Source organism: Ruditapes philippinarum, unplaced genomic scaffold (genome assembly GCF_026571515.1).
Source record: "Ruditapes philippinarum isolate M1 unplaced genomic scaffold, ASM2657151v2 ctg2110_1_1_1_1, whole genome shotgun sequence".
Classification (NCBI taxonomy): Eukaryota; Metazoa; Mollusca; class Bivalvia; order Venerida; family Veneridae; genus Ruditapes; species Ruditapes philippinarum.
The window spans coordinates 309,152-323,303 of NW_026865683.1; the positions used below are offsets into that span (position 1 = coordinate 309,152).

General features: G+C 30.7%; 2 protein-coding genes across 2 annotated transcripts; one reads left to right on the plus strand and one right to left on the minus strand.

Annotated features, from left to right (window-relative positions):
- The first annotated feature begins 731 nt into the window (after positions 1–731).
- LOC132729988 (uncharacterized) lies at positions 732–2,213 on the plus strand. The gene is made up of 3 exons (XM_060715826.1): positions 732–808; positions 1,284–1,433; positions 1,859–2,213. The coding sequence occupies exons 1-3, from the start codon at positions 766–768 to the stop codon at positions 2,032–2,034; spliced, it is 369 nt and encodes a 122-aa protein (XP_060571809.1). The 5' UTR covers positions 732–765; the 3' UTR covers positions 2,035–2,213.
- A 3,560-nt stretch (positions 2,214–5,773) lies between these two features.
- Positions 5,774–6,893, minus strand: LOC132729983 (uncharacterized). Its single transcript, XM_060715819.1, has 3 exons — positions 6,843–6,893; positions 6,341–6,469; positions 5,774–5,921 (listed from the first exon to the last, which is right to left on the minus strand). The coding sequence occupies exons 1-3, from the start codon at positions 6,886–6,888 to the stop codon at positions 5,782–5,784; spliced, it is 315 nt and encodes a 104-aa protein (XP_060571802.1). The 5' UTR covers positions 6,889–6,893; the 3' UTR covers positions 5,774–5,781.
- Between the last annotated feature and the right edge of the window lie 7,259 nt (positions 6,894–14,152).

The following is a 14,152-nucleotide window of genomic DNA, read 5'->3' on the forward strand; positions in this document are numbered from 1 at the left end:
TCTTCATTTTTTTATTTTCATATTTGGCTGACTTGACAATAAATTTGAAAAGATTGACTGGTAAAATGACATCGATTAACAGTTGATATTGATTTTTTTATGATAAAATATAAATCAGACTTAAATATAAAAAAGACTGCCCCCACACTTTAAATAAGGTAAACAAAACAGTAGAATTCCGATATTCATTTACTGAGATTCCCACGTGAGTATATTTATCGTTTATGAGAAGTAAATCATATATTAAAATGATTCATTGCAATCTGAACACTTATTTTGAGTGCGTTCAAGATATTCACTCAGTCAATATCTTTCGATTTGCATACTGTCACGTTAATAGGATTTTATATAATATCATAACTATTTTGTTTCAAAGCGCTGAATTGGTTAACTAATCTGGTAATTTATTATGTAATTGTCAATTATATAGTATTTGTTATTTTTCAGACAACAACCTTTTTTTTCGACATAGGCATTTCATGTTATCGTGGAATACATCAAAGTTCATTTTTGCATCATGATATGGAGGTTTAGGGCTTGAGGTGCTTTGGAGAGGGTAACATATTGTTATATTAACAAAGAGACTTTTTTCATAATGAACGACACACAATTATGTGATCAATATTTGTTAATTATGATAAAATATTGTTTGGTATCGTTATTAAATTGTATTTTAATAGTTTTTATAATCACCTGGATTAGTACATAAAGTCATGATGAAATTTCAAGACACAGTCATTTTTGAGATCGCGTCGATAGGAAACTATGAGCTGTTTATTGCCAGTTTTCTTGCTGTCGTTAATTGCAGGTAAGAGTTTGATTATTTGTTTCCCTTGCTAGGGACTTAAACATTATTATATATTAAACTAAACATCATATTAGGAATAATGTTCGTGTTTTGAACAATGTATATCGTTTATTAAAATAAAATGTGTTTGTGTTCAATTATTATTGTTATTTTTAAATTTGTGTTGCATGACATTTTTATTTTAGCAAAATATTTGTTTCATGCATGCAAACAACAACAAAAGTGCACGTTGGTGTAATAAAACACCTTTTATATATCATTATAATAGAAATAAAAAGATACATGTCTTACTTTATGTATAATAATTAATGTGTTTCAGCTGCCGCTTAGATAGAAACATCTTTGACTTTTGCATGGTGTATAAAAACTTTTGAACTGAATTATTTTTTTAAAACAAATGGTTCAAATGGTTCTTAAAATGTCATGCCAGGTAGTTGTTTATGTATACCTATTTTATATTTTATATTATCTTCAGGGCCAGCAACATGTTCAGTTCTAGGACGTGAGTGTCCAACTGAAATAACATGTGAACCTATAGACGGGTGTGAGGAGGCTAACGTGTACGAGACCCAGTTGGAATTCGAGGGTTTGGTTTGCCTTTGGTGTCCAGTGTGTATAGACACAAGTTAGTAACCTATCATTTTATCATTTGTTATAATGACAATTATGCGATTTCGAAGTAATATATCACGTTTTTTTAAACATTTTTTACCGATATTGGTAGGTAATTACATTTTACAATAACTTAGCTTTTTTGTAGATGTTTTTGGCTGTGTCTTCTGTGTTATTTATCTTTGAAAAAGGCATATAATGAAAAGCTAAATGTTTTACATATAGATATTTATCTTATTTTAATAATTCTGACACAAATGCTCGACAAAATTGTTGTACATTTGAAAATTTACATTTTAAGTGGCAATTGTCAAAAGGTATTGAAATAAGGTCTCTTGTCCGCATTCTATTCCGATAATATTACGCATATGAGGCATGTGATGCTAAAGTCGATATGTGTTTGCTAAATATAAACATTGCTTAAATGACATTCTTCAGCAACATTAGACAGTAGCGGATGTCCAGACAGAGAGGAAATGTGTCAAGGGACTATCACCCCTCCCGACAGTTGTAAAGCACAGCTTTTCTACACTTATAACGACAATACTTGCAACTATTGTGACGAAGATTTGTGCGTCAATTTTTCAAACGACCAATTCGTTGGCTCTAACTAATACATATTTATGGTGTGTTAAAGTCAGTAAACGGCCAGCTTGCATGATTTAATTGATGAATGATCAAACGATCTAAACAGTACAGGTTTTGCATGTAACCATTATACTCGTAAAAATGAAACTTTTAATATAACTTGTTTATCCATATGATGGAATGAATAAATTTAATGCAATTTTAACACATTTTGTCATTTTTATTTTTTTTGAATCATTAATTTTATAAATGATATTGAAACAAATCAAAATTTTATTTTAAATTCATTATCACCCTTTAATTTGCAATAGGCTTTCTGGTCGTGTGTTTCATATGGTCAAGTGTGAGGAGTATTGCAAATTTCATTTTACAGACGTTTTAAAAGCCATAATTTATTTTTATTATTGACATTTAATGAATTCCCGTAAACAAAAGGACACCAATTAAAATGATTAATTATGTTATATGTACGTAAAGAAGGAAAGTAAATCATATCAATTGACCGGTTGTATTGATATAACAGAATATGCAATATATAAGATGGACTCAAATAACAATGTGTACGGCTCTATTCAGGTTGACAGGTTGCAAAAAATCTGTTAAAAAATAACATATGGATGCTAATTTTTGCCATGCTGTATTTTTGCAGACGAAAACAAGAACTCTCGCTCGCGGGGTGCAAGTGAAACCTCGAAAATACGCCAAAGTGATCACTTAGTCGTAATTGTGTGCTTTCGTATTTTGTTCCTTGGGACGCCAGACGACAATACACCATTTTGACGTACTTTCGCTCTACAACACGCCAGTAAGCAACATGAAAATTCGACAAAAAGACTACTTTGTCGTACTTGCTCTGTAAAGCGCCAGTCGTAAAAACAGTCGTTGTTACTTTGCCATATTTTCCTTTCATGGTTTACCCGGCGCCCCGCGGGGCGAAAATACGACATGGTAAGTCAGCCATCGTAAAGAGCTTATTATATCCATAAATATTTTTGTCCTCAATATCATGCAGTGTTCAATCAAATCATAGCTTAAATATACATTCGTCCATGTCATAATGTATATATTTGTTGCAAGAGCATACATAAACTCATACAGTGTGACGCAATTCAATTTTGTGTATCTGTCATTTCGCTTTTTTTTCGAAAGTCGATAATAAATGAAATATACATTTTATATATACTGTCCTCACTTGTCCTTACTTTGAATGCCTATTTCAAAACTTTTTTTTTAAAACAAATATATTGGATAGACATGCAGCAATTTCAACATAAGTCCGTCAGTTACCACTTTTGATATAAAGTACTGCATATGCAAATCAAACATAAACACAGATACATAAATTAAATGCCCATTTAATAATAAAATGATTCTTGTTCAACCACTGTATCGTTTTGTGTGCTTTTAATGCTTTCTTAATTTTGCATTGACTTTTTGTTAACTTAAACTAATGACACGTCCTCGCCATCTGCTAAACAACGCCTCAAGCTCACGCTTTCATGTAATAGCTTTCGAATATATTTTTTGTGTTTCAAAGCCAATTGTGGGGTTGAATTAATTTAGAATTATTGCCCAGAGCCGTCATTTAGGCGATGAAACATATGTGATGAAATGATGATCAGATTGCCAACATAGACTCGTTTGTACGAACTTTAGGAACTATAATCAAATTAAAGTATAAATGAATTACACAGTTATCTGGTCACGTAGGTGTAACGTGTTCAGATGTGATCCTTTGTGTGTTTCGTCAATGTAGTTCAGCTATTACTATTTTTGCCTGATTACAGTAATGCATCTTAACATCACCATCTCATAAACTTACACTTGCGCCTACAAATACTGGCTTGCAGTTTGTATGACATACGGGTGACATCATAGTGTATTGTTAGTTGTTAAGCTTAACTTGAAACCAATGTTTTAAGTTGTTGTAAAAATAATTGGTGAAATATTTTTCAATCAATCTTTACTTTATCAAAATTAACGAGTTTGACCATGAGAAAAAAACACGTATTATTACTTTAAGGTCAATCAGTACTCGTAATGGAAATTAGTTGGCCAATGTTAAAAGACAGTGCTTTGCAATAAAACCTGAAAAATACATTGTATGCTTTGTATATCCATTGATAAAGACCATTCAATGTGTTGAAAGTTCTTAGTGATCATTATATCTTCAAAAACACAATATAAATACCAGATTTTCTTTTTACTAAAATACATTCCGTATTACTGCGAATAACAAACAATTACCTTATGCTAAATAAGGTACTTTTAATCTGTTAATGTGAAAAAGAATGATACCTTAGAATGAAGTCTCTTGCTGTCTTTTGTAAAACAATCATGCTTTTCCACAGCATTTATATGCATGTTCTAAGAAGGTTATATACAGCTTTATAATCAAAGGGATTGAAATTGAGTTGTTAAAAATGTATATTTCAATGTCTAAAATTTATTCTCGAGTGTTTCATTCTTGAGATTTTTAAAAAAATATGATTTATCGTCCTTTTGCAAATCAAAATTTTAAGCCAAGTTGCTCAGCACAGACTTAGTTTTAAGCCATGTTACAAGTTAATATCTATTTCCTTCAACTAAGCATCCACTTTCGATATAGATTGTCATCATTTTCATTCATTTATGAACAAAACAAATATTTTACTCAATATTTTCTTTCACTCAATATCTATATTTACTAGACTTAGTTTGTGTTCATAACCAAATCGAAAAAACAATCTAGGCTCTTATATTTCCTAGGTTTTCCTAGATTTGTTTGTTTCTTGTTTTTTGTGTGTAACATGTTTATTGTTTTTATTTTTCTTTTATTTATTTATTTATTTTTTGTTTGCTTTGATTAACAAAAATGTGTATCATTTAAGCTTATGTTTTAAGGAACTCCATTGCGGTTTGAAAGCCTAATATCATAAACTTTGAAGTTCTTATAATAGTTCAGCTGCGACACCTATAACAGAACATAAGTTCCAACGCTTTTCAATATTTGGATCACTTTTCTCAATAAGGATTTTTTTCTGGAAAAGTGGAATGAGCAATAGTATGAAATTTTGCACATAAGCCTTTGGTCTAGACGACATTTGGTTTATACTGAATTTATTTTAGTTACACTGATGTGTTCGAACCAATGCCGCTAGCGAGCATTATATATTCCTAACCGAACCGCAAACATATGTCAAATATTTTTTCTTGCATATTCTGCCATATTATTTTATATTTAAAATGGTTTACCTCAATATGATATATGTTCATTGAAATTAAAGTTATTTCATGCATAACTATTTTCTTACAATAGCGTGTGAACTTACAACTTAAAAATCAAAGGCAAAATGACTTCATCCTTAGCACATATGTTCCATCTAAAACAACGTCATTTTTACGTGGTTCATTCATAAAATGCGCTTAAATGACGTTGTCGTTTGGCACGCGAATCATCTGGCACCCCCATACCAGATGAAATTTCCGGCATGGGTAAACGCACGGAAAAGCCGGTCTTCTCTGAAAGCAAGTCCAAGCCGTTAGCCACTAAGCTCTGCCGCCTCTTAAACGGCTGGACATTTAATGAATTACTTAGTACGAGATATATTTCCAAAAAATAATATCTAACTGACAAATTATACTACGAGACACGATGATGTTATTTTACGTTAGTGGATGTCATGTTTAACAAACAAAGATTATTTAAAAGGAAATGAATTTATATAAACTGTCGTGCATTGAAGTTGAAAAATAAATCAACAAAAATTCAACCTCTATGTTTTATTATTGTCTTAAAATTGGCAAGCATTTCGTGGACAATCCTGGCAGATATTTCTTCCCTGGTATACATAATACACATCTCGTCTGCATCGGTCAGGTATGGCCATTCTATTGCATGGTCTAAGTGGACAACCGTCTACAAGGTTCTTCGCTAGATATAATTGTAAAAAATCAAACAACATTGTGTAAAAACAAGCTTTAGCTAAATTTAAATTCGGGTATAGAGAGAAAGGTGGTACAAGTAATTAACCTTGCGGACAAAGTGATAATTTAACCGAGATCTAACCTATTATACTACACGTTAAACACTTTCAAACACAGTTACAACTCATACAAACACTTGTTGTAAACAATATTAACACTTTTGTAATGTGGTGACCTTTACGAAACTTAAAATAAGATTCAAACCCCTTGAACTTAATCATTACTTTGAACTCTTCAACTAACACGATTTGTATTTAAATATTAATAACCAATGTTGAATCAGTTTAATTTGAAATCACGAAAAAATTAATAAGAGTATCCGAGACTACAAAAATTCTAAATTATAAGTTCTTAAATTCAACTTACATTTTTCTACGCATAGGTCACAGCTTTGGCAAACTTCACCATCATGCACGAAAAACGAAACTGAACGACATCTGGCAGGTTTCAAATCCGCTGTACACATTTCAACAGGACATGCTCCGCCACTCAGTGCTTAAAAATAAAGACAAATCATCAGCTATAGTGTAATGAAAAATACAACAATGATTGTGTGCCAGTAAAGGGGTGATCGTTTCTAACAAAATTGTATTAATTAAATTATGTATCTTATCTATTCTATTTCATAGAATTAATCGTTTTATTTCAACGTTTTCACGGGACGTGATGGTTGTAAGTAAACTTTGATAGCGGCTACTTTGAACACTTTTTAGTATAAACAAATGTAATTTCAAGTAAACGAAAGAATAAAATGCAATGTAAATTAAATTCCAAGTTTAAGTAAATAACTGTGTAAAAAAATAAATATTATGAATTAAATTAAATTTGAACACTTAGTAAATCAGTATTTTTTTAGTCAAGTACTTACCAACGCAGACCGAAAAGACAAGAAAAAAAACGTACGCTCTCATCATTGTAAATGTTTAGAGCTGTGTCTAGTTGTACGGAAACAACTTAACAAATTTATATGCAAACTGACTGAACATATGGTAGGGCCAAGCACATGGATTTTAGTTGTTTTTTTTTTTTTTGTTTTTTTTTTTGTTTGTTTGTTTTTTAGTTACTTAAAGGGATATTCAGGCAAATATATGACAGAATATTAAATTTACCATATTTACTTACGCTAAAATGAAGTTTATAAAAGTTATTAAAAGTTCCAGTGAGTTTAAAAAGTAAATAAGTCTACATATATTGAACGAAATGACGACGCAAACAAAACTAACGAGTAGTTTTAAAACAAGTATTTTGACAATAAGCAATTCATAGAAGTTTTAAAAAAACAAATATTGTGGATATTGTCAGATTAAAACAAACCTAAGTCGCCCATTTGACAGGTTATTTTACGTTTTTATAGTTCACTGTGATAACTATCGTGAAATCTAAATGCTCTAACCTGACCCGCGTTGGTCAGGTTAGGAAACCAACATTTTTTTCTTTAAATGGAGAAAAATTTAATTCGCTAGACTGTGTAGTCTATTAATTTCGATGACATTTATAGAATATTGCTTAAAAAATTAAAATCTAAAATATGAAAGTTTTGCCTGTGTCTCCCTTTAATATCAATGTATGCATTACCATTATAAGTGGTTAAGTAGTTTATGCTTTCATTTTAGATTTGTGTGTATCAGTGTAAAATATTTATTCATTTATCTATTTTTCCAAATCAAAAGGACAAAATACGTTTATTTTCTCACAAGTGCGAAACTAGAGTATCAAATATCAGTTGCAAAATGTAGTAGGCATAAAACTATATGCCCACAACGTGTTACAAGACAATCCAACGAAAGAAAAATGTGTTGTTCATAATTGTTCTTAAAAAGAAAAAGATTCAAGATTCAAGTTATAAAATATATTTTATATATAATAAATGTGCGATTGATGGTGGATCTGCAGTAAAAATCACCACATATCTACAGCATCAGTAAGGGGTGCGTGTTTTTGAAAGTGTCGTTTGTATTCATTTTTAACTTCACAATATTCTACTTTTAAATACATTTTCAAACTGTTCATGCAAATTAGCGTTAATATGGAGGCACCCCGCTTTAGAAAGGTTAGCTCGGGGTTAACACATAAATCATTGCAAACTCGCATTCATGTACCTCGGGTTAAATAGTTACAATTTAATCGTGTAGCAATATCAAACAGAGGTTTGTTACAACAGCTGTTTCTTTTGGTTATTATTGCATTGTGCCTAATTGGTAGACAAAAACATAAATAGAAATAAAACAAGTATATCCGGAAGCAACTTTTATTTGATTATTTGACAAATGTTTTAAATAATTTAAAGGCAGGGATAACTAGCTATATATTTCTGAGTGTCCCTTTTACCGGACAAGTTTTGCAGCTGTTTAAATGAACACGTTTTCTACGCGATGAATTCAATTTCAAAATCATAATCGTATTTTATCCGAAGATCCACAGGCGTATAGAAACTGAAGGAAACAGATATAATTAAAAAATCAAAGAATATTCCTTTTTTAAAAATTGGGGCGTGTGTAAAGCGGCATTTTGGCTATTTACAATTCACAAAGCATTATGAACAAGTTAAATGTTGATGCTGCACGTCAAAGACGCCACCAAATGATGTAAACAGTCACATAATAAGCATTGACAATTGTTCTCTATTACAATTGAATATCCGAAGCACTAATCAATGTTCTTATTATCTTGGATTTGCTCGTTGTATAATAATTAAGTTGTATATTTTTTTTAAAAAGTAGATCCTTATGCATAAATTCACAAAATTATTCCATGTCTGAAAACACTGAAATGCTTGTAAATATATTTTGTAAAACAAATTCAAGACAGACAGGGGTAAAGAAAAATATCTCCGTTGCGCCTACAATTAGTCCCTTTTGCCGGCATATATTACCCTTTAAAACATCAAATAAAATGTTCTTTTGGAATTTAAAAACATGAGTCAATAATGATATTATATTCAATGTATGGAATAAATTTTACTTTGATAATTGTAATTTATAAACAGTTATTGAGTTCTTTATTCAAAATTATCTTCATTGCACTGAGATTCCAAATTTTGTAGGCAAAACATTAAAACACTGAATGTACAACAAACTTTTATGTTGATATACTGTTTTAATTTGTATAATTTAGTATATTTTTCATATTGAATTTTTGCCATTTTATTGGTCACATATGATTTGAGAATGAATTGTTCAAAATTTTGAATAAGGTTTAATTAAATAATTTTGAAACCAAGAACGTTCCTAATATTTTATATGTTTTATTTATAAATTAGAGGTGTTTATTATCAGGTTTTTAAATTTACAGAAAAACACATGGATATCAATTTTTCGATAATTTAGTACTTACAATTTCACCTTACTCAATGCTAAAATGATGCATTTGATAGACTTCGTAAAAAGTCCAAGATTCCAAGTAAATTACCTGAACTATTAAATAATAATAATAATAATTTTTATTATTATTATTATTATTATTATTATTATTATTATTATTATTATTATTATTATTATTATTATTTTTATTATAATAAATATTATGAAATGTTCGCACTTCTGTATCAGAGCAAAACTGTCTGGTGGTTTGAGCTATATTTGTCCCGAAAAAGTAATAATTATTATATTTAATGATTGTTTATTGAAGGTGATAAAATCAAGCGTCCTAACGATATAAATATTGGGTCGAAATTTTGGTTCAAATCGCATAATGTTCGGATGATTTTGAGGACGGACTGTTCTGATATTTTCAAAAATAGCAAAAATTGTCTACAATATCAAATTATTGTTTTGAATAAATTGTTGAATAAATCAATTCTTATTTGCGTATTGTTTCCTTATTAACAAAAGATTAAACTACTTAATTTATCAAAATAGTGCATATTTGCCAGAACCACTAAATATAAAAAAATGGCAACAGAACAATCGTCACAGAAGGGAGTCACCGTATTAAACAAAAAAATAAGGATAGTCAGACGATATGAAAATGGTGAAAGGTATTTTGAATGAATTGAATCAGTTATTTTATCACTTTTGATTTGTCACTTTTTATTTATCACGTCCAGACTTGCTTGTCTCTAAACAGCTCTCACTATATCAGAATTTGTAAGCAAACATACCACATGTTGAAAGTCTTAAAACTAGTTTCATCATTCAAAAGTTTGAAATTATATTTAAATTTGATAATTTTCACTGTGAAATTATCACATATAATATTCACGGATTAATTAGTAATCCACCCAAAAGCATGAAATAAATCATATGTAACTACATGTACTACAATTCAGGATGTTGAAGTTATATACTGAAAAGTTATATCAGCATCGGAGTTTATTTGCATACCGTATGCCTTATACGTCTCTGTGTACGTACAGATGTACATACAGATGTATGTGAGCAAGACTAGTTTACTCCCACCCTAAGATTAGAAGACTTAAATTAAGTTTGTATGCTGACTAAGATTGTTCAAGACGTTTATGACATATAAGTTCTAAGTTACTTTTAAAACTCATTTTAAAAAGTGTTGTTAAGGTGATTCCGCTTTGTCAGCCATGTTTGTTTTCACAAAGTCGGTCAAAAGTGGAAGTAGGCCAAAATTCATATAATAACAAAGCACACAATGTAAAATGATGAGCAATTTGCATGTACACTTCCAGTTCTATTATTTAAGGTCTATTTTAAACAAAAATAAAATTGATAACAATAATAAAATTTACCTTGAATGTGCTCAATTTCTGAAGACCAATTACAGTGTGTTGTAAAGTTCCACCTGGACTCCTTGCCACTGGTTCTTGTTGCTGGGCCATATGAGGGTTGCGATCATTGAACGCCGCCTTTCCTTTTGATCTTGTTTATCATATTTAATGCACATTTCATGAATGGCAAAATCCAGTTTAAAGTCAGTTTCAGTGCAGACAAATGCTTTTTTTGCAGAAAACACAAAAACAAACTTGTAAAAACTTAAATCTTAGGAAAGTAGTTTATCTGACCTTGTAAAAACATGGCCCCCATGCCATGTAAAAAAAGTAGTACCAAGAAAATAAACATCATTTACCTATTTTTTATTACATGACAAACAGACACACTTCACTGTTACACAATGCAAAGGTTATATTTTAAAGTCTGGTTGTGTTTTCATTTTAATTGTAGTTCATAAAGCTATAAATGGTTATTGTCTTCTTGCACTATTTTTTTTACAAAAAATAATGGAGGCCATGTGCTTAGAAGGACATGAGATACTGATTTATTTGGAGTTAAGTTTTGAACGAAATTTGTATTTGCTGCAAAAAATAGCATTTGTTGGCACTAAAACAGACTTTAAAATGGATTATTTTGCCATTCATGAAATGTGTATAAAACTTTGCAACATAATTATTTTGGTCTTCAGAATTGTAGCACTTTCAAGATAAATATACTTATTGTTATCATTTTTATGATGGTTGATAATTTTCCTTAGAATATAAACTTGGAAGTTGACTTTCAAATGGTTCATCATTTTACATCGTCAGCTTTGTTGTTATGTGAATTTTGGCCGACTTATGATTAGACAGACTTGGTAAAAACAAACATGGCTGACAAAGCGGAATCACCTTAAAAATGAACGTCTTTCCGATTTTAAATTTGGGTTTATAATAGATCTATATTAAAGTGATTCACACATACATTGGAGTGCATATTAATTATTACACGTTTGTAATCGTATAAATGATTGAAAATGCTTTTCAGGGGGGGGGGGGGGGGAGTGACCTTTGTCTACAAGTTTGTCGCACGAAACGGATGGAAACTTCGCAGGTTTTCGTTGCTATCCAATGTCTGTGTTGACCAACCATTTTATTCTTAAAAGAATCGTGAAACTCTGAAAACCGGACCCTTTCTGGACTTGACCAAAAGTCCGGTTTTCAGAGGATTCCGGTTTTCAGAGGTTTTATACTTTTATTGATAATTATGATGGGTTTGAACTATGACTTTGTTTAAACATTTTGTATTTACTTTTTAACACTTTTGTCTAATTCAAATTTAATTTATTTTTGCAATTAATGTCTTAAGTAATTTTATTATGCAAATCCATGAATATAATTCAGAAATTAAAATTTTTAATTGGCTTTTGAAATATGTAATTAAATTAATGGAATTTAGTACTATTATTTTTGCATATAATAAATATTCAAACAAATATCACAATTTTTTGCAGGAATCATTTTACAAAAGTTTCCCAAGTCTTTTAGACATTTTATATCTAAAAAAAACACGACAAATTAAAAACATTTAGAAACAGGAAAAGGCACAGTTATAATGGAAAAGCAATAATTTAATTGCCAATAAGAAATCAGCATACACTAACAAGTGCTTTCACACCTGCATAGATAAAAAAGGTGATCATTAACTGGTCATTGAACATGTCACCTGTTGAGATTATGTTTCAGTATACATTAAAATACACAGAAAGTTGACACTTAAAATTACTGTCCGGTTTTCAGTGAAATGGTCCGGTTTTCAGAGGATTCAGGTTTTTAGAGGGTCCGGTTTTCAGAGTTTTTACTATACTTATAACTACATGATTAATTTAAAATATTTAGGAAAGGCCAATATCTAATTAGTGCACCCCTATATCATGTATTCAGAATAGGTTTATTCTGATTAATCTTGTAGTACTTATGTACTTCTGGCTATAAATACTTTCTCAGCTACCCATAATGTGGTAAAATTTAGGTGGTCCTCTACATAAGTTATATAATAGATGGTTCCACGCTGACACATAAGAAGGTCATATGAGCTCAAGTTGACTTTAGAAATGAAATATTTAAAAAAAAATCTCTCCTCAGCAATTACGAAGCCCAAAGCTTACATATTTGGCATTTTCCATTACATTTTTGTTCTCTTCAAATGTAACATAAATTAGCCCCACCTAAGGGGCCGCATCCTGAGAACGTTGCCTTTACCTTGTTGATCTTAATCTTGTTTTTACTGAATTTACTTAGGGTTATATATGTAACAACATGTAATAAGTTTTCTTTGATAAAATTGCAATGCACAAATTAACATATTGGGCATGTACCATTGCTAGTACATGCATTTAGGGCACAAATTAGTCGCGCATCGGGTTGACTTAAATTTATTTAGACTTTTTAAGAAAAAATAACTTAAACCTCTCCTCACAATCTACAATGCCTAGAGTTTACATAATTGGTTGTAACCGTCAATCTATGGTCATCAACAAACTTTACATATTTCATACCACTTTGCTCATAATTGGCACCGCCCCTGGTGTCACATAGTTAATATAATCTTGTTTGGGACAATATATTTGAGTCGTCTTTTGTGTGAAAGTAAAATGATAACAACTTTAATGTCTGGCATGTAGTAGCATTGCATCTTGTACCTCAACAGACGCCATTTAGGTCAAACACCTTGGGTCAAATATGGCCCATTCTTAAATTTTATTCGTTTAGTTTACAGATAAACGTGTACGGAAAGACGTTTTAAACATCGTCTTCACTGACAGTGCAGATCTATTGCATGAAGCATTTACCTCGTGGTCGTTTGCAATTGAAAAACATAATGCCCCTCAGGTCGAAATTGTCCCGCCTTAGAGTCTGTAAGTTTAAACAGACTTGTGTGTATGAGGATGTTCATTAATTAGCCTTTTTATGAAACTGCAATGCCTAGAGCTTTGCTTTTTTGCATGTAACATTGCCAAGTTGACATCTACAAAAAGTTTTATATGTCATGCGTCTGGGGTCAAGAAATGACTCCCTATACTTGTAGTCATTTATTTTAATATAGACCTGTTATAGTGACAATGACTTAAAATCATCTTTCATGATAGTGTGATGCTAAGTGCTTAGATAACTTGCATGGAGCATTACAATCTCTAAAGTGTAAATGATGCCCAAATGGGCCAGAACCGGTCATGTTGGAGTCAAGTTTATATAAACATGTACCAGAAAATGCATTAAGTTGCTGCTAACCCATGGGTCTCTCAGTGTACAAAGACCTTTATATATTCCGATAAAAAATGTCTTTAATATATTTTTCTCTGACAGTTAAATGTCGATTTCGATTTGTTTTGCAAGTAGCTTTATCGTCCTCTGACAACATCTATATTAACCATTCATCTTCGGTCAATCATTCGATCATCTGCTACTGGGCTCACTATTTGAGAACAACAAAGTACCTCATTTAGTTCAGTATTTTTGTG

Excerpts from the sequence above, each read along its gene's own strand:
- LOC132729983 (XM_060715819.1), bottom strand. The coding sequence starts at position 6,888 with ATGATGAGAGCGTACGTTTTTTTTCTTGTCTTTTCGGTCTGCGTTG. Across the intron at positions 6,470-6,842 it reads TGTCTTTTCGGTCTGCGTTG|CACTGAGTGGCGGAGCATGT; the intron begins GTAAGTACTTGA and ends TTTATTTTTAAG. Across the intron at positions 5,922-6,340 it reads TGACCTATGCGTAGAAAAAT|CGAAGAACCTTGTAGACGGT; the intron begins GTAAGTTGAATT and ends AATTATATCTAG.
- LOC132729988 (XM_060715826.1), top strand. The coding sequence starts at position 766 with ATGAGCTGTTTATTGCCAGTTTTCTTGCTGTCGTTAATTGCAG. Across the intron at positions 809-1,283 it reads CTTGCTGTCGTTAATTGCAG|GGCCAGCAACATGTTCAGTT; the intron begins GTAAGAGTTTGA and ends TATTATCTTCAG. Across the intron at positions 1,434-1,858 it reads TCCAGTGTGTATAGACACAA|CAACATTAGACAGTAGCGGA; the intron begins GTTAGTAACCTA and ends GACATTCTTCAG.